The sequence below is a fragment of the Manis pentadactyla genome, chromosome 5, assembly GCF_030020395.1.
Source record: "Manis pentadactyla isolate mManPen7 chromosome 5, mManPen7.hap1, whole genome shotgun sequence".
Lineage (NCBI taxonomy): Eukaryota > Metazoa > Chordata > Mammalia > Pholidota > Manidae > Manis > Manis pentadactyla.
This window is the reverse complement of record NC_080023.1, coordinates 177,938,591-177,960,723: the sequence shown is the minus strand read 5'-3', so window position 1 is coordinate 177,960,723 and position 22,133 is coordinate 177,938,591. Positions and strand designations below refer to the sequence as shown.

General features: G+C 60.6%; 2 protein-coding genes across 4 annotated transcripts in view; one reads left to right on the top strand and one right to left on the bottom strand.

The window, feature by feature from the left end:
• Positions 1-1,652: 1,652 nt before the first annotated feature.
• LOC130684005 (collagen alpha-1(I) chain-like) lies at positions 1,653-5,574 on the bottom strand. Its single transcript, XM_057503297.1, has 4 exons — positions 5,493-5,574; positions 3,219-3,416; positions 2,160-3,004; positions 1,653-1,898 (listed from the first exon to the last, which is right to left on the bottom strand). The coding sequence occupies exons 1-4, from the start codon at positions 5,572-5,574 to the stop codon at positions 1,710-1,712; spliced, it is 1,314 nt and encodes a 437-aa protein (XP_057359280.1). The 3' UTR covers positions 1,653-1,709.
• Positions 5,575-18,978: 13,404 nt separating this feature from the next.
• The window catches only part of ZBTB46 (zinc finger and BTB domain containing 46), a 55,290-nt gene continuing 52,135 nt past the window's right edge, over positions 18,979-22,133 (top strand). For all 3 annotated transcript variants that reach the window (XM_057503193.1, XM_036901656.2, XM_036901652.2), the window contains exon 1: positions 18,979-19,172. The gene's annotated coding sequence lies outside the window, so the exon portion shown is untranslated. The remainder of the gene's footprint in view (positions 19,173-22,133) is intronic.

The following is a 22,133-nucleotide window of genomic DNA, read 5'->3' as shown; positions in this document are numbered from 1 at the left end:
TCAGCCTGAATCAGGCAGACACAGTGCACAGTGGGGGTGTCCTGGAGGACTGTCCGCACACTATTTGGACACACAATATTCTGTTTTGATTTCCCAGGGAAAGGTTGGGCTTGCAGGAGCCTTGTCCTCCTGGGGGCAGTTTCTCATCTTGGCCGGCTCTGAAACTTGCATCTGGAAATACAGGCCTTCCTGCAGCCAGGCCCACCTGCCTTGGCGACCCCACCCCCAGATCAAGAGCAGGAAGCTCAGAGGAGGGGAGCCAGAGACCGGATTCTGAGGAGCAGAGGTCAGCAGACTGGAGCTGCTGGTCCCCTGAGGTCCTTACCCTGTGTCTGGCCTAGCCCCTGACCCCACCAGCCCTGCCCCCAGCCCACGGGAGCCTGGGTGCCCCAGAACCATCAGCTCTGTTGAGACAGGAAACCACGTGACAGGAAGGGAGCCCTCCTCCTTCTACTGTCCCCTCTCCAGAAGAGCCCCCAAGACTGACCTCTTGTGCTCCCACCCCATCTGCTCAGGGAAGGTGGGGCTCTGTCCCCAATTATCAGGCAACCCCCCTCACCCTCAGTGTCTGCCAGGCAGACATCTGAGCATATACCTACCCTCTCAGAGCCTGCAGGGCTCTGTGACCTCTGGTCTTTGCCCCACAGGACTCCCACCCTCCCCCACAAAGGTAGTGCTCCCTCCTGGCCAGCCTCCCTCGAGTCCCTGATTTATGCTGCTGGAGCCAACCTTGGAGAAATGGAGGGAAAGAGAGAAAACCAGTCCCAGAGGCTGGAGGGGTGGAGGCCAGGATCCGAGCCCCTGGCAGAGGCTGTCCAGCTTGGGGGCAGTGCATGGACCTTGGGAAAGCTGAAGCCACCCTGGTGGGAGGGGAAGCTGAGTCGGCACAAATGCCTCTGTTCAGGAAATGGGGTTCAAGGAAGGTGGGGGGTGGCTCAGAGCCTGAGGACAGGAGGGGACACTTCCTGGCGGATGCAGGGTCAGAAAAGGGGCGGAAATAGCCAAGACAGCTGCTGAACATCTGGAATCACAGAGAATTACCCAGCACCCTCAAGGATGGTGTTGGTGGGGGAGTGGTGCACACCCACACCCTCTCCTTCCTGCCTCCCTGCAGGGCCAGTCTCAGTCTCTCCTCACACTGCCCCACCATCAGGATACAGTCTGTGTTGGGTTGAGAAGCCCTGCAGGGGCTGTATCTGATAGGGGCAGAGTTCCCTGGGGCTCAGCTCCCCTCGGTGGTACACAGCCTGCACCATCTCTGTAGACTCCAGTGGGTGGACCGCGCCCCGAGGTGTGCAGGTCAGGGCTCTGCTCCTGTGGTGGTCCCTGGGGTCCCATACACGGACTTGGAAAGATCACTGCATGCCTGGGGCCCAAGGTCCCTCCTGGCTGCAAGCACCTCAGAGCAGGGCCCTACCCTTTCTACCTATAACCCACAGCAACAGGTTTGACATAAGGTGTTTAATTGCTGTTAAGTCATTCAGCATGTAACAGGCTCACTGCAACCAGGGAGAGTCGATGTAAAAAATTACCCTTCCTTTCTAACTCCTCCCTGGCATCCACAGATACTAACCTAGATGTATCCTTTTCCTATTTGCCTACAAACAAGCACAATACACAATGCTGGTGAGGGTGGTTATTTTATCATTTGCTTTTATAAAAACGGGCATGGTGTACACATTACAGGGCAGCTTGCTTTCTCATGAGCATCACGCACACTGTGGCTGGCCAGTGGTACACTCCTCCCTGGGTGCCTGCTGACACCCCAGTGCATCCTCGGTGGTGGGCTCGTGGCTTTCTAGACCCTTCGCCTCTGCAGCGGTGGCTGCCACGAGGACCCTCCTCCAAGGGTCCCGGCCTCTGAGTGCTTTTCCCCATACAGTGAGTTCTAAGAGCACCTGTCTGAACCAAAGGGGAGTGTGTTAAGAGCAGGTTGCTTTTCCGCAAGCTTGCGAGGGCCTGAGGCCTATGAAGCAGGTTTTCTAAGCAGTCACGCGTGGCAGCTCGGTGCTTCGGGATCGGCGGGTGTGCATGCATTAAGTGCAGCGACTGCCACTCATCCTAGCCACTGACTGGGCCGGCGCCAGAGGCCGTTCCGCCAGCCGGGCGATCCAATCCCGCTTTTCGCGGCCCCTGGAGAACACCCCCGCCCCCCGCACCTTTGGGGCCGCGCCTTCACGAGCCAGAGAGAAACTGTGGCCTGGATCCTGGACCAGCGCTGGGCCTGGGCGACGGAGCTCAGCGCGGGGCGGGCGAGGGGACGAGTGGCCAGGAGGGGGACTCTCCGCCCCGAGAGTTGGCTCTCGGCCTTGCGGGATCCGCCGCACCTTGCCTCGCCGGTCTGGGACCCCGAAAACCAGCAGTGGGACGGGAAAAGGCAGCGGAGCCCCTTGGGGCCTGACTCCTCCGGGGGCCTCGGGGCACAGAGGTTGCCCTTCCGGCCCCTCGGGTCGCGGGGCCGTCAGCGTTTCTCCCGAGGCGTTGAGGCCGCGCCCAGGCGGAACGGGCCGCCAGAGGGGCAGTCCGCCCCGCCGCCCCGAGGGAACGCCGGGGGAGCGGGCGCCGGCGGCGGGGGATCCGCGGCGAGCGGGCTGCGCGCGTCTCTGGCGGCGGGGCGGCCGCTCCTGCGCAGCCCCGCCCAGCGCCCCGGGGCCCGGGCGGACCCGCACCCCGCGAGGGGGATGCAGCCTGGGGCGCGAGCACACAGGGTCAGCGAGGGCCGACCGGTGGTCGCCGGCAGCCGAGAGTCGCGGTCCCGGTGCGGAGTCGGAGGGCGCTGCCAGGAGACACCCCCCCAGGCCCGCCTTCTTTGCAGCGGGTCTCCCACCTGCCCGAGTGTGTGGGCTGGAAGCCGGCTTCCGTTTAGGCCCAGGAGTCGGGGCTGCGGGCCCTGCCACAGGGCCCCTTCCTGACTTGGATGGGAGCCCTGGGGACTTGGGCCCCCAGAGTGCAGGGGCCTGGAGGCAGGGCGGGGGCCAGCAAGGCCACCGCGCATCCCCGTGGACTCAGGTCTCTGGCCTCAGGCCTTGGCACAGGCAGCCGGGGCCCCCTGCCCAGCGGGCACACAGGTGCGGGAGGGGCTCCTCCGGAGCTGCTGCGAACGGATCTAGGTTACGGCCCCCGCGGCTCCTTCTAAGTCTCTTGCGCAGATTAAAAACGGCAACTGTCCCAGAGCCGACCCCAGGGGACCCTGGAAGTTTCCTCCCCCGTTTGCTCACTGCCCTCTCTGTTCTCAGCGGCGGCTGAACTCCCGGCGGCTGCTCCGAGGCTCCGGCTGCCCCACGTCTCCTGCGCCGAGGCCCCTGGGGAGCCGGCGGTGGTCGAGCCGTCCAGCCCTGTCCAGCCCACCCCTGCGGAGGCCCAGACAAGTAGGCCCTTCTTCCTTCTGCGCCCTCCCCTCTCAGCTGCCCCACAGGCTTCAGGCAGAAAAGCGGGGAGAGAGGGGGGCAGCCTGTTTGCCCCCGCCTCACCCAGCCGGCAGCCCCCACCTTGAGTCCTGTGGTTTCTCTAAGGGGGAGGGCACTGCACTGCAGGGTGACCCCACGTAGACCCCATACACACATAGGTAGGGAGGCTTCACCACCCCCAGGCCGACCCTGCTCCAGGACAGGGCCGCCCAGGAAGGCAGTGGGCGGGAAAGATGAAGGAGCAGAGGAGAGAGCCCCATTATCCCCCTTCCTGTCCCCTCCCCTGGGGACTGGCACTAACCGCAGGGCCGCCCAACCCGGCAGCTACAAGCTGCTGGGAGCAGGACCCAGCTGCCAGGGGTTCCTGCGCCAGCCCCACCCCTCTGGCTGCGTGGGAGCCCAGGAATGACCACAGGGCTGCCAGGGCCTTTGAAGTGCTCGGGTGTGGCTACAGGAAGTGGGCAGTAGCCCACCCAGGCCCTGGGTTCCCCCCACAAGGGCTCAAGCCCCTGCCCACCAGCTGGGAGGCCAAGCCTCAAGCTCTCCCCCTGCACTAGGTGCCAGTTGAGTGTGGGGACTGGGGGGGTTGGCAAGGAAGGAAGGGACTGCCTCTGGGGCTCAAACTAAGCCCTGATTTTGCCCAGGCTCCTACAGGGGAGGCCGTGGGGTCAGGAACTAGTCCTTTCTCTTTAGCTAAAAATAGCGGGCCTCAAGCTCCGCGGAAAGCCCCTGGGGCGGGGGAGGAAGAAGCTGGTCGGCAGGGCTGGGGCCCAGCAGGAAATGTCCGGTGTGCTGTCCCTGCCCGCCAGCAAAGGCTCCCATGGGTGGGCACAGCCCCCTGGAAAGCCCCAGGAAGTGCCTTCAGAGGCAAGAGTCTCCTGGGTCCCTCAGGGTGGACCTCAGGTCCGGGTGGGCTTCCCCTTACCTCGGCTGGTGAGTCTGGGCCTGTCTCCTGCCTTGGCCTCTGGGAGGGCCAGAGGAAGGTAGTTCTGTCTCCCTTCACTGCTCTATGCCTGGTGGTGACCCAAACTTCCCCACCCTCCGGTCACTCCCTGTCACTATCCCCAAGGACCAGCCACTCTGCAGCCATCCCTTGAGGACCTGCTGTGCTGGTGGCGAGACAGCACTAAGTGGGGCATATCCATCCCTGCCCCCAGGGTGCTTGCTGGGCACAAAGTTGGGTTAAACCCAAAGGAGGTCTTTTGGGGGAGCAAACCCCCCGTGGCCACCGACCTGAAGGGGAAGGGCAGAAGAGGGGCCAGGGGCTGAGACCAGGAAGAGGGAGGAATTGGCTGTGAACTAGAGTGTGGAGTGGGGGCCTGACCCCGGGAGAGGCCCTGGGGCTGAAGGGAGCCTGGCGTCTTGGAGGCACAGAAACAAGGCTGGTGTGGCTGGAACTGGCGGGGGCAGATCAGGCGGGGCTTGTAGGCTGGGGCCAGGGGGTTGAAAGGAAGCCACTTCTCAGAAGTCACTGAAAGATTCTCATTAAGACAGTTCCAGACGCCAGGTTTGCATTTCAGAGAGGTCAAGGCTTTAAGGAGGGAGGGAGGTGGGAGGAAGGGGCAGGGGGCAGAGGGCAGAGAGGCTGCGAGGCTGCGGAGGCCAGCATGCATCTGTCCTTTCCCTGTGCGAGCAGGCAGGGTGGAGCAGCCCTGGGGTTGCGTGTCCACTCCAGGGCATGCTGACCGACGCCAGCAGTTCCATAGGGTCGATTTTCCCAGCATGAGTGGAGGTTTAGATGTTGACAGAGGCAAGGAGGTGGTTGGGGCCCTTCCAGATGGTGCCATGAGAGGATAGAAATGCTAGTACTTCAGGCAGTTTTGAGAGAAAATATGATGTCTAAACTGGATAAGAAGGAAGCCAGAGGGAGAGGAAGGCTGAGTAGAAGAAAGGAGGCTTGTTCCTGGAGTGAAGGGCGTGTGGGAAGTCATGGCTTCACCACATGTCACGGCCAGGTGGCAAAGAGGGGTGAGGCCACGGAGAGAGGAGGTGGGAATAGTTGCTTGAGGGTGGGTGTGGGCTTTGGTGGCAGCTTGCTCTGAGGTGTGACGGGGTCCTTGGAGGTGGGGAGGCTGAAGGGCCTACAGGGCACCTCCGTGGGTGAGTTTAGGGTGTTGGCACTCAATGTCCCCAGAAGGACAGAGGAGGCATGCATAGCCTTCACCATCGCAGGACAATCCCATATCACCACTTCCCCAACACTGCCACCAAAACCCTGTGCACAGGCACCAGCATGCATCCATCCATCTGCTCTGTGGACGAACATCTATAGAGAATACACTCTTGGTGAGCAGTTGTCTTGGGCTCCAGGCATGGCAATGAGCAATGCAGCTGAGGTCTTGCCCCTTGGGGATCACACAGTCTGGTGGGGCAGATGAAAGAAAACAAAGATTCACAAAACCAGAAGCAGGAGGCCTGCGCAGTCGCGCCCCAGGACTCACCCAGAAGAAGGAGAGTGTGCTCACGTAGAGCCCTCCAGTGCTCACAGCGGCATTATAATGGCCCAAATCGCAGAAGCCCAAATGTCAGTCAAATGGCGAAAGGATAAACAAACCGGCCCATCTATACAACAGGAAGAAAAGGAGAAAATCAATGACACCCAAAATGATTCTCAAAAGCATTCTGCTGAGGGAAGAAGCCAGACACAAAACACAGACCATGTGCTGTATGGTTTTGTCCATGTGAAATCCTAGGAAAGATAAAACCATAGTGACACAGCAGGTCAGGCTGGGAGAGGCCAGGGTACAGCACGTGTGTCAGGAGGCTACGGGCCTTTTGGGGGTGACAGGAACATTCTGATCAGGGGAGTGGGGTGCACGGGCCATCTGTCAGAGCTCCTCCAGCTATACATACAACTAGGGAATATCACTGAATGTAAATTATACTTCATATGTATCAGTAAATTAAGTAAAACTTAAGTTTTTTAAAGATATAAAGACAGGGGATCCATGAAAAATGAGAGTAGGTGGTGGGGAAGAAGAGGGCAAGATGGTACAGGCCTCTTGGATGGGTGGCTCTTGGCAGAAGTGCTGTTTCTCCTGGGTGGGCACGTGGGAGCAGAATAGCTGGGTCATGTGGTGACTCTGTGCTTCATATCTCCTCTGGTCACTTTGACTCAGGGGAGCAGAGGCAGTTCCTGACTCAGGCTGTGTGCTGTGGTATTCACCTTTACAGATGAGGCATTTCCCACTTGGGCAACTAGAACAGACCAGCTCACACTTCCGTGAGTGACCAGCAGGCACACTCCTGTTGGGCATGAGTCTGAAGCCAGGGGACTATAGTGTGGGAGAAGGGGTGGAGCCCTCTGGGCATCCCCAAAGAGGCAGGGTGTCTCTGGTCTGGACTCCCCACTGGCCGACAGGCAAAGGCTAAGGAGCCCCCTGGGACAGTCACCTGCCCCATGGGTGCTGGCAGCCTGTATGGGGTGACTGCAGGGAGTCCTTTGATCTGCTGCCTTCAAACGCCTCCTGCAGCCCCCCTCTCCCAGACCAGTAAGCAAATCGTCAGCCAGTCCCAGCTGACGTCAGTTCAGGGAAGGCCGGACTCGACAGCTGTCTCCTATAGGACGTGGGTGCGGGAGCAAGGGGTCCCTGTGGCCTTACAACCAGCTGGATTGTCCCTGGCTTCCTGTCCTGGGCAAGGGTGGGCCAGGTTAGGCTGAGGCCTCTGCTTTAGGGCAGAGGGCTGCAGGATGCCCCCGGAGGAGTGGGCTCCCGAGTGGGAGGTGGAGGCAAGCCCGTGGAGGCAGAGGATTCCCCATTACAAGTGACAGTGACCTCCCGGTCCTCCTGGTCTCCCCCATGCTCTGTGGGGTTCCCCAGGGATGGGTCCTGAAGCTGGTGCCACCCAAGATAGGTGTGTGGGTTGTTCTGCATCCTGGCTGACCATGATGGGGACTGGGGAGGAGGGGTGGGTGTTTCCTTGGTGCCGGCTCCGTTGCGCCCTTGAAGTCACTACTTGAACTAACTTGGACTGGCTGTCAGGACACTGGCTGCCCTTGGAAGTGGTGAGCCCCAGTAACCTTTTCCCCCTGTGGCCTTGACTGGGGCTGGGAACCTCCGGCATAGCGTCCTGTGTCCTGCCAAGAGGATGTCCTGTCCTCCAGGCCACTCCCCACCCTCCTCTGTCCCTCTGGGGCTCCAGGGGCAGGGGGGTAGGGGGCGGGGTGGAGGGGAGCTGGAGGTCAACCGGATGCCCCCCCTCAACTGTTAGGTCCTGAGCCCCATCTGTCTCCCACCCACAGACCCGGATGTTGAGAACAGAGTTCCCTAGCCCAGCACCTGGGGTTTTTCCAGGACAAACTCCAGTTTCCCCAGTGGGGTTGAGGGTGTAGCTGTTCCACGGAACAAAGGCGGGGGGAGGAGAGGGGAAGTGGGGAGCAGGGAGAAAGAAGGGGAAGGGGCCGAACCTGCTCTGAAGCACACTGGCCATGAGCTGCCTCCCCCGCAGCTGTCTCAGGTTTCCTGTCCTCAGCACATGGGGCAAGGATATGGGGAGAGGGTACGCACCCACTCAGGGATCTGGAGCTGGTACTTGGGGACTGGGGTGGGGGGGCTGAGCAGCCTGCCTGCAGGCTTCTGCCCTACGTGGATCCATGAGTGTGGTAGATTGTCCTGCACCCCCAGCTGGTGCTCTGGGCTTCTGTGCGTGTGTACCCGAGAGTGTGTGTGTTTCCAGGTGGGTCAGGTGTCTGGGATGGCTAGGGCTGAGTGGAGACCTGTCCCTGTGTGTGCATCTGTCTGCTGAGTCTCTGGGTGTCTGTCCATGCAGGTCCCTGAGCATTGCGTGCGTGAGCATGCACGTACATTGGAGTCTTTATCCCGGCATGTGTCTGAATCTCTGGGCGTCTGTGTGGCCTCGGGGTACTTCTATCTTTGTGGGGTGGGGTTCTCTTTCTCTCCAGAGTCAAGAATGATCATCCCCCAAAAAGCCTGGACCCCGGGAAGGTGGGTGCAGAAAGGTAGCTGTTGGGCCTTCTCTCCTGCCCACCTCCAGCCCCCCAGGGTCTGTCCACCTCCAGCACAGGCAGCCCAGCAGAGTTAAAAATAGTCCTGGGGCCTCTGGAAGCGGAAGGGGTAGAGGCACGGAGGCCATGGCAGGAGGGAGGAGGGCGGGAGGCACCCCAGCCCAGCAGGCGCAGGCAGTCCCCAGGTCCACGCCAGCACTCCAAGGCCAGCCTGCCGGGCTCCAGCAGGGTGGGCCCCACATCCGCAGGGCTCCCCTACCTGTGAGTTGCAGGACTCCCACCCTGAGTGGCTCCTCTGGGTTTTGCTCCTGAGAAGGACAAAGTCAGGCCCTGGACACTCAGCCCGGCCTGAGCCCTCCTCCAAACCTCCAGCCTGAGAAGTAGGAAGGCCCCCGGCACTCCCCCACCACCCCCAAGGCTGCCCTCCCTGTCTTCTCTGCCTCCACCCTGCGTGGGGGATCCTGGGAGCCTCCCCTAGGGGCCTGGGTGGGATGCTGAAGCATCAGGGAGGGAGGCGGAGGGTCCAGGGACCACTCCTCCTTCAGAGAGGGGTCAGAGGTGACTTTTTGTCTAGATTTTTCTGAGCAGCACATGCACACACAAAAGTTCACATGACTTAAGTATATGGCTGATACTCATTGGCTGAATGCATCTTGTCACTAGCACCCAAGTCAAGAAAACAGGCTGTTGCCAGCCTGAAGTCCACGCTACAGGACACTGAATCTGAAGGTGCCTGTCACTCCACTCCTGCTGACACATGGTGCTGTGATTGAAGATGGTGGTTCTTGTGGCTGCCCAGCATTCCTGTGTGACAGCCACACTTCATTTACCTGCTCTACTGCTTCTCCACTTTTGATCTGTTACAAATATACAGTGGCTTTGACTGTCCTGGAACATGGCTCTTGGTGATCATAGGTGTGGGTTTTCACTGGGCACCTGCTGGAGTGGAGCTGCGGTTTGAACCAGGAACAGACCCTCTGAGGCTCTGATGGGGGTGCTACGGGTGCTCTCCCAGAAATGCTAGAATGTCCTGTGATTTCAGGAAATGCACCCCTGGGCATTCCTAAAACCTGAGCTTTGGGGTTTGGCTGTCCTGGGTAGGGCTGAATCTCGGGCTGGGGTCTCCCAGGCGGAAGCTGTCTTCCCCATGGGATGGGCAGTGTGTGCTCCCTCCACCAGGCCAGGCACGCCCAGAGGAGGCGCCCCATCCCGGAGGTCCACCCTTCCTTCCTCAGGAAAACCTGTGGTCTGATAAGGCCTCCAGTCTCTGGTTTTCAAAACGACCCCGGCACCAGGACCCCCAGGGGAGGAGAGGCCAGAGCCCCGCACGGCCTGTGGCAGCTGGGGCTGTGGGGGGGTGGGGGGGGGTGGAACCTGGTTTTTGTGTTCTACAGTCACTCCTGCAGACAGAGCCTCCCAGCATGGCTACTGGATCGGGACTCAGAGCAGCCCTGGACCCCGCCAGGGCCTGGAGTCTGTGAGGCGGAGGTGGTCAGGCCAGGTGGGAGATCGCTGATTCCAGCTGGTTCTAGCAGCTCTACCCCTGCCCCCCGAGGCATTGGCCGAGGTCCCATGTCTCCTCAAGCCCCTCACTCTGGGCTTCTCCTCTGACCCTACCTGAACCTTTCTTGGAGGGTAGAGGGTCCAGAGAAGGGGAACGTTGCCCCCATTCTCATTCTGCTTTCATCAGGCCACCCCTTTTCTCCAATGGGGCCTGTCCTGGGGTCTGTCAGCCTTGGGGCTACCTGCAGCATCCTGGGGTAACTCCATCCTAAATCCCAGCAGGACACCTCAATTTGTAACTGCAGCAGAAAGCCTCAGAGCTCACTCTCCGCTCCCCCATCCAGCCCACAGCCTGCGTCCTGTCCACTCAATGTTGGTCAAACTCCTTTAGGATGATAATGCTGACAGGTAAGGCAGCTTCTTCTGGGGCTGTTTTTGTGTCCTGCTGCCCCTTCCAAGCTGCTTAGCTCTTTCAGATGAATCAGTGACTTACCCAAAATCACACAGGGGGTGATGATACTAGTTCTGGCCAGGCTGACCCTGGAGCCCTCAGGCCCCAGGAGACAAAGGGGCACCAGACAAGGCCCTGCCCTCACGGAGCACAGGGAGGGGGCAAAGGACTGACAGCAGGTGCAGGGATTAGGCCAGAGGCAGGGCCCTGTATGTTCAGGGTCCTCTTCCCAAGCAAGAGTGTCTTGGCAGGCCAGAGGCCAGGGTTGGAATGAGTCCTCACGGATGCCTGAGAAGCGCCAGTGGGTGGGAGCAGGAAGGGTGTTCCAGGTTGAGGGAAGAGCAGGTGCAAAGGCTCTGGGGTGGGCAGAGAACTGGCTATGTTTGGTCCCTGGTAGGCTGGGCGGTAACCACATGGAGCTGGTGGTGGGTGGAGGCTCAGTGTAGGTGTGGGTGCTCAGCTAGCAATCTCTCTAGTCCAAAGCAGGGTGTGGGGTATGGGTTTGTGTGTCATGAGATGAGCTGCAGGTGTAGCTCAGGGTGGGTGGCGAGGGAGGTGGGTTGAGGCCATCCAAGCAGGCTAGCAGGCAGGGACGATGGGAGCCAACCCACCAGCCCTGCTGGAGGAGGCTGTGCTCATCTCCTTTGCAATGTTCCCTCCCCCTCTGGCCCGGCTGACCTGGAAAAGACGGGAGGCTGAGCCGAGCAGGGCCTCTGTGGGAGGTGACACTGCCGGCTGAAGTGGGGCTGGCTCCAGCTGGAACCACGCGGAGGGAAGGGAGTGCTCACTGGGGCATTCACCCCTGGGTTGGACCGGAGATCACCTTGCCCCATCTTAAAAATGGGGACCCTGAGGCCCAGAGAAAACACCTCAGGTCCCAATCCTCAGCCGAAGCTCGGGGAGAGTGCGGGAGGCACAGCTGGTGCCTGAGGTTGAGGAGGCTGGGGAGGGAATACAGGGCCAGGCTGAAGGCACAGCACAGCCTGCAGGAGCTGCCCAGGGCTCAGGCAACCTGATGAAGGGTCCCTGTCCTGCCCCCTGCCCAAGTGACATATGAAACCCCCGTGAGCAAGAGGGAGGTCCTGAGGTCACCTTGGCTGTGCACGACCTCTCCTGACCCAGCCGTGCTGGGGCGGGGGCTGTGTGCCCCAGTGGCCTCCAGGAGGGGACCCCCCCTTCGTCTCAGGGGCCCAGGCCAGCTCTGCTCCCTTCCAGGCTTCCCCTCCCCCTTGGCCTCCCTCCTCAGACCTGAGCAGCAGCACCTGCTGGGCCCCCCCATCTGCACCCCTTCTGGCTCCCTCAGGGCAGGGCAGCTCTACATCCTGAAAGTCCCTCTGAATCTTTAGTAGAGCAGCCTGCCCCTTCTGTTCAAAAGTCTTCAGTGGCACCCTAGAGCCTGTGGAAAAGCCCAGAAGCCCCAGCCTGGCAGCCTTTGGAGCCTGGCTCATCCCACATGGCCAAGGACCCTTCCAAAAGGTTCTCACCCCCCCCCGGCTCAAGCTGAACAACACTCTGTCCCTGTCCATCTCCACAGCCACATCCCCACTTCCCCTATGCAGGGGGGCGTCCTGGCCCTGTTCCTGAGACTAGGGCAGGGCCATCTCTTGTTCAGTGTTCAGTGCTGGGCCTGGATCGCAGGCACGGGTTTACTCAGCCGGGAGAGACAAAAATATACCAAAGCACGCAGGACCCACATTCACAGACGCTCTTGCACAAACATGAACGCCACCTCTAAACAAGTACACAGACCCATCCTCACACAGGCACACGCAGACGCCATTCACAGACACACATGGTTACACGTGCAGAACACACACACCCGAGAAGCAAACACACAGGCAGAGGGCAAAGGCTGGTGGCGAATGCCAACAAAAGTAGCATCAGACGCTTGTAAAAGGTGGCGAGACTGATTTTATTCAAACTGTTGCAGTGGAGGAGAGATTCCACCACAAAGCGACCCCACTGTGGCTAACAGCAGGCAAAAGATGGCAATGGGGTAGCCCAGCGCACATCCCACACCCTCTGTGGCTTGGCAGCAAGGACTCACTGAGGAGGCTGGGGTCACCTTTAGGGATAAGCTTGGTGCAGGGCGCGGCTGGGCTGAAGTCAGGTCAGTTCTCTCAGGGCAGCATTTGGGCGAGTCCTTGGGCAAGTCTTGGTTTACAACATGCAGCCACACATGTGGCCAGTGGTTCTGTGGCCTCTGCGTTCTGCCTGTGCTTTGAGGGTGGGCAGAGCCAAGTGCCTCCAAACTTCAGATCCTAAGGCCAGAAAAGAGCCTTGGGGCCGAGATGGCCTGACACTGGGTCTGAAGGGGAGGTTGTGTTTGATGGAGTGCTTGGATTTGGGAGATTTGCTTTTTAAACGTAAATGTTTTAATTTGGAATACTTTTAGATACCCAGAGAAGTTGCAAGATGGCAGAGTACAGAGCCCTGAGTAGCTTGCTGGGTCTGTTTCCCCTCCTGGACCATCTCGCCTCACTGTAGTGCAGTGTCAGCGCTACGGAGCCCACGTTGGTTCTTTCCCCCTTAAATGCAGTCTAGACTCTATCTGGATTTTACCAGTTTTTCCCCTGACCTCCCTTCCTCTATTTCAAGAGCCCACCGAAGGCGCCAGATTGCACCGAACAGCCGCACTGCCTCAGGCTGCCCTGGACCTCAGCTGTTTCTCAGACTTTGACAGGTGTGAGGAGTACTGGTCCAGTGTTTTGTAGTCTGCCCCTCAATTTGGGTTCACTGGATTCATTTTCTCAAGGTTAGACCAGGTTACAAGTTTAGGGGAAGAATACAGCCAAGATGAGGTGCCTTTCCATTACACTGTGTCTTGTGGCTGACATCCGGGGACATCCCTGGCTGATGTTCACCTCAGTGCCCAGCGAAGGTGCTGCCTGTCAGCACTTTCCACTTTCCACACTTCCACTGTGAAGCTCCTCACCATCCCTCTCTCTCCTCTCTTCACTGGTGGCGGGCTCCCTAAGCCCAGTCCACACTCAAGGTGTATGTGTGGGGTTCATCTCCACCTCCTGGAGTTCTGTAACGACTGTTTTTGACTTCGGGTTACTCATCACCACGTATTTACACCAGCACACAGGCATGGGCGTTGGCTCTGTACTTTGAGTTACAATGTAGCACTGCATTCTTTTCACACTGAGGTGGTTCCAGCTCTGGCCATCTTTCCCACCACCCCCATGTCCCTCTGTCCTGCCCGCTGTTTTGATTTCTGAGCCTTCCTTCTTACTGGCACAGCCCCACGCTCACACTGCCTCTCCCTGCCCAGCCCTGGCATCAGCTGTTTCTCCAGGAAGCCCTTTTCCGGGTCTGCTCTACCATCAGAATTGCTCCTGCCCATCTCTCAGCGGGACCTGCTCCATCCCTGAATATAGGGCTTCTGTCTAGTTCTCCACACTCAGAATGTCCCTGACCCATGGCAGGTTCCATGTGGCCATGAATGCTGTCTAAAAAGTAAGTGAACAAATCGAGGCAGCAGGCTGGTATTGTACAGGGTCGGGCCTCTTCATGCCCACCAAGGGGACCCCAGAAGTGCCCTCTCTGGTGCAAGGGAGAGGCTTGTACATGCCCTGCCTCTCCCACTTCTGCCCCTTCTCTGTGCAGGAAACTTTGTAGGCCACAGTCTCCTCCTGTTGCTCCCCTCCCAGCCCCTAGCCCAGGAGGTGGGCCAGGTGACCCTCGGTGACACTAGCCTGCTGCTCCCTATGTGAGGAGGCTCCTGGCACAGAGCAGGCACTTGGCCAAAGTACCCTGTCCCCCCTCTCCTCCCAGGACTGAACTTGGTGAGGCTTTGGCTGATCTAGCTCCCCAATCTCCCCACCCCCCACCCCATGTCGCAGCCTGGCAGCTCCCAGAAGGGACAATGGGGAGAGCTGGGTGCCCTTCCTCTGCCGCAGCTATCCACAGCAACCATCAGCTTCTGCAACCTGAGTCCTGTGGCTGCTGCCCTGGGGAGCAGCTGTGTTCCCCTAGCAGGACGGAGGCCCTGACCCCCTCGCCTGGCTCCAGTGCTGACTGGCTGGTCTCCCATGGCTTCCCAGTTTCAAGAGCTCCCATGAGATGGAATTACAGCCCCAGACCCACACCTGTGCCAGGCAGCCGTGTCTCCTGGCTTGGCCGGGTTAGGACCCACTCAGAGAGGGTGGCTGCTGTATGCCCAGGGGATGTGGGGACTGTGGAGATCCCACGTCGGTGGGGTGGGGATCAGGGAAGCATCCCCAGAGGGCATGACTCCCCTGGGGCCACAGGTCGAGTAGGGAAAAGGAGATATAAGAAGGAAGAGGGTGCCAGGGTGCCAGGGTGGTGGTGCAGGAAGGAGCCCAGGGCTTCCCCTCTGAACTCAGGCCGGCCCCAGGCAGCTAAGATCCTGGAGCCGGGCTCACCTATGCTATGGGAAGCTGGTGATCCCAAGAGGTCTGGTGGGGGACAGAGGCACAGTACCCACGTGGCCACTGACAGGCCAGACCAAGGTCAGTGGTCACATGGAGCTGCTCACAGACCCTCAGAGGATAGGCCCCAGCTCCACCCCACAGCCCTGGGTCTGCCCAGGCTAGGCCCTGGCTGCCATCCAACCCCTGTGCGGACCTGGCCACGCAGCTGGCACTGAGGATAATGGCTCTGCCCTCTGCCTCCTCTCTGTTCTTTCTCTTCTCACCCACTCCTTCCCCTCTGGCTGCCAGCCCTCTGCCTGCAGCCCCTTCTCAAGCTTTCTGCCCATGTCCTCTGATACAAGCCCTTCCCTGGGCTCACAGCAGGTGTGCCCCAGCCTCTGTCTTGGAGATAAGGTTTGGAATGCAGAGCCCTGGGGTCTGCGCCTGGGGGGATGGAGCTGGGGCTCAGGAAGGAAGGGGCTGGCAGTTGGCAATGGCGTTTTTGGAAGAACGGTTGGGGGTGAGCACTTGGAATGGAGATGGGGCGACAGTTGGCAGCAGCAGCTGGAGCGGCAGTTGGAGCTTGGCAGGGGTGCAGGCCTGGAGGACAGCAGGGTGGGGCAGTGTGGGCTGGCAGGTAGTCCCTGGACCCTGAGTGGCTCTGAAGGGTGGTCTTGGGGAGGCCCTGCAAGAGGGCAGGGCCAGCTGCCACTGGTCTGGCTGGGTCAGGCCCAGGGCTGCCTGGGTCCAACCTCAGGACCTGGAGGACGTGCAGAGGGCTGTTCCTGCCGTGAAGCCTGCACTGTGGCCTGTCTCCCTCCCTGTCAGCCCTTTAGAGAGGGCACCTGGCAGGTTTGGGGCAGTTCCCTGGAGGGGGCAGGATTCCCAGGGCTGTTGCTATGGGGATGGCTGAGCAACACCACTGGCTGGAGAACAGACAGGCAGGTTCCCTGACCAGTGACTGCCAGGAAGACAGCACAGAAAGCCCAGCTGGGGGGTGGTAGGGAAATGCTGCCTTGGCGAGAGGAGGGTGAAAATCCTGGTGGGGAGGAGGGGTGTCACCGGTGTCTCTGGAGAGCAGGACATGAAGGGACATTGGCTGAACCTCTCGTCTTCTTTCTCCACAGCTCATCCTTGCTCTGCCTCACAGGTACAGGCCTGGGGGAGGCAGGCCCTGCTCTCTTGGTGGCATCGGAGAGCACAGAATGAGGCTCCCAGCTCCTCTGCCTCTGAAGCCACACAGAGGGCAGGGGGCAGTGCCAGGACCTTCTGGGGACCCTGCCAACCAACAGCTCACCAAGTTGAGCCTGTCCTTCAAAGGCTTGTAGGTGGGGGTGGGGGCAGCATCTCTGGGGGGCTGCCATCAGCAAGGATGTCTGTTGGCCCCACTAGCTTCTGCATCTTGGCCCCTGGGCCTGCTGCTGCCATTCTCAACAGGCCCCCACATACCCTCCGGTGGGAATGCTCGGGATATGCTCACACACATGGCTGGGGGTGAGTTTCCAGAATGACCACCATGCAGCCTTGACCAGTGCAGAGCTTGCCCACCAGCTCAGTGAAGGCAGGGCATTCTCAGGCACCTTATCTCGTGGGCCCTCCCATACACCCATTTGCTGGCTTTGCCAGGCCCTAGACACCAGATGCCCTGGTCACAGAGCCCTGCTATGGCCAATCCCACAACCATGGTCACTGCCTTTTCCCAGCACTGCATCCAGGGCAGAGATGCCCTCACTGAGGCTGCCTGTCTATAGACAGCAGGAGGGCCAGCTGGTTGTCAGGCAGCAGGTCCCTTCTGGGGTCTGTGCCAGTTCTCAGAGGTGAGGTACATGTGGCCTGCACTGGGGCTTGGTCCCAGCAAGAGGGGAGGCATTATGACCCAGCCTGGTGTCTGTCTACTGCAAGTCCAGTCCTAGTAGCAGCTTAGCTGATGCTTGGCACTGCTGAACATGGGGTTTGTGGGGCTGCATTGCCAACATTTCTTCACCAGAGCAGACCCGGAGGTAGCTCCAGGGAGTCCAGATACGTGGTCCTCCTCCTCTTCCCAGCTCTGCCGAGAGGCCACAGCTACTGCTGTTTGCTCTTTCTTTTCTTTCTTCTTTTTCTTTTAATGGTAAAGGGGGTTATTAGTTCACATAACAATAAGGGTCTGGCGGTAGGATGGACTTTAGGCATGGCTTGATCAAGGTTCTCTGGGAGGTCTTGGTTCTGCCTTTTTGGTGTGTCAGCTTCATCTTCACATGCTTGACCTTCTTTTGGTTCTTGGAGCAGAAAAGATGGGAGTCTTAGTCCCCATTCGTTGGCAGGGCTGCTGGGAGGGGGGGTAACCTGGGTGCCACACCATGCAGGGTAGGGGAATGGAAAGAGAGTCCCGGGGCCTCAAGAACTCATGCCAGCACTCAGCAAGGCTCTCTACCAGGACTAAAAGCCCCAGGCTGGCAGATGGGTTGGGCCCTGGTACTGGTGAGAGGCTTGGTTTCTGGGGCAGGCATCTTGAGCAATGACTAAGCACCACTGTGTGCTCTGACATCGGCACCAGTTCCTGCACAGACAAGGGACATGGCCTTCCAGCATCACTGTTCTTGGAGAGTGTGTGTAGGGGGGTGAGGTATCTAGGGAGAGATGGTGGCTCTCTCGGAGGGAGGGGAGCGGGCATCAGGGACCTGGCCCCACGGTTTGGCAGGCTGGTCCACGAGCACCCCTCAGTCTTGCTGGCCTGCTTTCCTCCCCCGTCTACAGCTCTAGGCAGGTAGGAGGCGGGTCCGCCCACAGGGAGGGGAAGGGTGACTGGCCAGTCCTTCCTGCAGGCCTAGAGGTAGCTACTTCCCAGGGTGGTTGTGCCCAGCCTCCACCTCCCGAGGGCCGAGGAACCTCGGGCCTGTTGTTTCAGACCAAGGGTCCTCCAGAAGAAAGGCTGGGGAGGGGGCTCCTGGGCCAGCAGTGCCAGCCCAGGCTGCGTGAAGGGAGTGGGGTGAGGGTGCCTGACAGCCATTTCCCGGCGCCGGCTCGCAGCGAGGGGGTGTCCCAAGCCTTTCATCACTGACTGCCAAACCTCGGCTCGCCCTTGCTCACTGAAGGAGAATCCCCGCCCCCCAACGCCCCGAGCTGCCCTCCCACTACAGCCCAGTGAAAGCCTCCTTACACATCCTGAGAAAGCATCCGCAGTGGCCCGCCACCTCCCACCTCCCGAGGAATTCCGCGGCGCGGCGCCCGCAGGGGGGCAGGGCGCGGACGGCTCACACGCCTCCCCATTGGACGGCCCGGTAGTGCTCGACTCCCCTGCGCGGCCGGCCAGCCACAGGCTCACACCCCTTCCCACCGCCGCGTCCGGGAGAGTAGGCGAGGTGGCCTTTGCCCCCGCACAGGCCAGTCAGGAATGCGGGGCCACGCTTTCCATTTCGCCCGCCCGCAGGCTCGAGGACAGCCAGGGCCCGGCCTAGGTAACACGATTTGCGATTGCTTGCGGGGAATGCGCAGGTCGCTTGCTTCTCGCCCGTTCGCGGGGCCCCACATCCCCACAGGACAGACCACGCGGCGGGAAGGGCCGACGCCCGCGGCCAACGGTGCTCCTGAAATTGGCCAAACCCAAGCCTCGAGGTGCGCCTCTCCCTGGGCGCGCCGAGCTCTCCCGACGGCGCGGGCACGCGGCGCCCAGGCCCTCGTCGCACTCGTGCCCGTGCGTGGCCGTGGGAGCGCTTTTTCGTTGCTCAGCGCGCAGCCCGCACACCCGCCTGGGCAGGCGGGCAAGTCCTGAAGTTTGCGAGACGCGCGTGCGTCGCGCGCGGAACAGTCGGTGGCCCGGGGACCCGCGTGCCCCAGAAGAACGGGCGCGTGGGCTGCACTGGGTGCGCAGTCCGGGCAGGGGCTGCGGTGCCCTGGCCGCGACCCGTATCTCCCATCGCGGTGGCATCCCGGCGGCTCCGCCCCCGCGGGAACAGGCGCGGGCACCCGGAGACCCCACGCCGCGCCGCCCCCGCCCCCTCCAGCCCAGGGGAGGGGGCTTCCCACAATGCCCAGCGAGCACCAGCCCGCACTTCCGCTGTCCGGCTGCCCACGGGGGGGCGGAGGAGAACCGACCCCCGCCGCGGCCCCCACCCGCCCCGCGGCGCCGAGCCCGGGGCCCAGCGAGGGGCGGGGCCGGCTGCCGGGCCGGCGGGGGCGGGGCCCGGGGCGGTGGCCGCGGCCGGGGCGCGGAACGGGCCAATCAGCAGCGGCCGGGCGCGCGCTGGGGGGCGGGGTCAGGGTCCGCGGGCGGGGCGCGCGCGGGCGGCGGGGGCCGCAGGGTTGGAGCGGGCGCGGGGGCGCGCACCGGCCTGACGGACGGACGGACGGACAGACGGACGGAGCGCCGCTGCGAGCGCGCAGCTTGGACCCGCTCGAACGCAGCGCTCGCCCGGAGCGGAGGCGATCACCCGCGCCGGTCCGGCGGCTGCGGCGCCCGCCCTCGCCCGCGCCCCATGGGGTCACAGGTAAGCGGCGCCGGCTTATTGTCCGCGCGGCGGGGCCGGCGCATCGCGGCGGGGCCGAGCCGGGCCGGGGCCGCTCCGAGCCGGGGCCGCTCCGAGCCGGGGCGCGCCCCCGCCGCCTGCAGCCCCGCGCCCCGCCGCGCCCCGCCCCGCGGGGGCGCCCTCCGGGCGGCGGGCGGCGCGTCCCAGCGGCAGCTCCGGGGCGGGGGGCGGCGACCCTACCGGGTCCCCGCGGGTCCTCGAGCTCGGTGGCGCTGGGCGGGGAGGGGCAGGTGGAGTCCCCGCGGGGCTGCGCGCGAGGCGGAGGCGGCGGCGGGGCTGCCCCGCGCCCCTAACCCCCGGCGCCTCCTGCGGCCGCTGCGTGGTCCCTCCCCGTCACCTCCGAAAGGGGAATTTTCCAGCTGGTATTTTCTGCTGCGTCAACGCCCGGCCCCAGGAGGCAGCCCGGGGGCGTCCTGGCGCCCCCCGCCCGCGCCGGCCCGCGCAGCCCCCGCCCGCGCCTCCGCGCCGCACCCGGACCCGCCCGCTCCGAGTTTGCCAAGAGTCGCAACTGCGGGAGGTGGGCGCGGACGGGTCTCCGCGCCCAGCCGGGCCTTGGGGGTCATTGTCCCTGAAGCTGGGCACTGGCTGCGTCTCCATTTTAATTACTGGCTGAACCCCGGGCGCAGAGGCCTCGGAGCCGGGCGTCGAGAGGAGCGCGCAGGGGACGGGGCGCGCGGAGCGGACGGGGCGCGCGGAGAGAGCGGGGTCCGCGGCGAGCCGTGTCTTTGTTTCTCCGTAAATAGACGCGTCGGTTCGTAGGGTGGGTGTCTGACAACTCAATCCCGATGGCTAATAGGGAATTTTCTGCGCTAGGAGGGCTGTGGCTAGTTGGGGTTCCCCCAACCCCGCTGTCAAATTAAGTATTTGTAGGTTTAACGGACCTCGCACAATGGGGCTGGACCGAGGAGGCCGGGTACGAACCAAATGGGGTAAAGAACAGGTATTTTCTGACGCGAAGAAGTGTAAACAAAAGAAAGTTTGAGGTTCTCAGCGAATTGCCTTACGCTTTCGGTGCCACAATCTCAGCGACGCAGTGGTGGAGGATTGTAGTGGCGAGATTGTTATCAGCATTGTTTAAAGAAATGCTAATTAGGCGACGCGCTCAGCAAACGCTGGGCAGACACCTGTGCACGGAGCGCTCGCGTGCATTTAATTGTGTCAGCTGTGGGATCTTTCATGTCGGATTTATCATCAAAGCCAACTTCCCGTCGGGGTAGCAGACTTGCGGATTCACTCTGTTGCTGGCCCGCACGCTGCCTGTGCGAGGCAATATTTCCACTCTGCAAGAGCAGAAAACAGTTCGTTCATCAAAAGGAAATTTATAGAAGGGTTTCATGTGAACAACGAGTAAACAATAGTATTTTATTCTAGTAGAGCCCTTCCACTTGGTGTGTTTTATGATATATGTAGATAATTTGGACTGAAAACTTTGGGACGCCTTGTTACCCCAGAGGGTATTCAGGAACCGATAGGCATACTCAGGCAGTGGCTACCGAAGATTTCAGTAGGAACTTAAAAGCACTGTATCCCCTAAAAAGCTAGTGATTGTTCTCACATCCTTAACTGCAGGGAGGAAGGGGGAGGTTATTGTGCGATCTCTTGAGGGAGTGGTGGGATGTACTCGGTGGGCTATTCAGAAACCCAACATTCAGCCCTCCCTGGAGGCCAACTTCAGGGCGACACTTAATTGAACTTCCCGTGGACCTCATCCTGGATGTAAGAATTTTGTCTTAATGGGATAATTTATGTTCAGGTTCAGCTGTTTCGTGGTTGAAAATAAGTTGTTCCTGTGCTCAGACCTCAGTCCACATCCACTTCCCCAAGTTCAGGGCTGGCTGGCTGTTGCCTGCAGGGACACCAACCGTCTTGGATGCTCTGTGCACCCTCTCAGTTATCCAGGGTCAGGGTGACCCACTGCCCCTGGGTCCCACTTTAGCACAGAAAGGGTGAGATTCTTGCCCTGGAAAGGGTAGGTCTGCTCCAGGGACTCAGAGGAAACCCCCTGGCCTTCAGGACCTCCCTGTGTTATTTACAAACTTGTTCAACCAAATTAAATTTTAGGGGTGAACTTTCCAACATTGTCCTTACGTGGGGTTTGCAAATTAAGGGAAATTGGGACACTCCGTCCCTGTGGTCTGTTTCTGGGACAGCCATGCAGCGTTCACGCTGTTCTCTACCAGAGGTCGGAGACCAAGCCTCTAAGAGCTGTGGAGACCCAGTTAGTGTCCGGTGAGGACAGAGCAGCATGGGCTCTGAGCTGAGCCCATCCCGCCCTTTGCCAGTGTGCTCAGGTGCCCTTTCGGCTGCCATGCCAAAGTGAGAGACGAGGATTCCGGAAACTACCATGCCTTCCCACCCTCTCATCTAATGTCATAGCCCCTGCCTCGGTGGGCCCCCCAACTCATGTCCTCATAAAGTGGAGGCTTTCTCTTCTCTCTGACTTAACGTATTTTACCTTAAAGTCCGTTGAGTGGTGATAAATGTTGAGAATCCCCTATAATTCTGCTCCCTCCCCAGGAAAAAAAGATTCTTGTTGCTGCAAGTTTGTTTGAATGACCTGCCTCCTAAGAATAAACAGATGATTAAGTATCTCTATTGAGGCTGCAGACTTACTTAGGTCTCTGAAATGGGGTGGGCTTGTCCTAACCCTGGGGCTTGTAGCCTTAGCTCTCCAAGGCTCTGGCTTCGGTAGCTGGCTGGCTGGGGTCTTAGGCCATGTGATCCTGGACGACTTTTCCCTCTTTCCTGCCCTTCTAGCTTAAATATTCTGTGCACCTTACCTGTCACTGTCAGGCTCTGTGTTCTGGTTTGCTAGTGATGACAGAATGTGTCCTGTGGTATAGCTTGGAGATGGAAAAATCATGGAAAAGAGAAAAACCTATTCTCACAAACTAAAAAGTTGTGTATTAAAGGGTTAGAAAC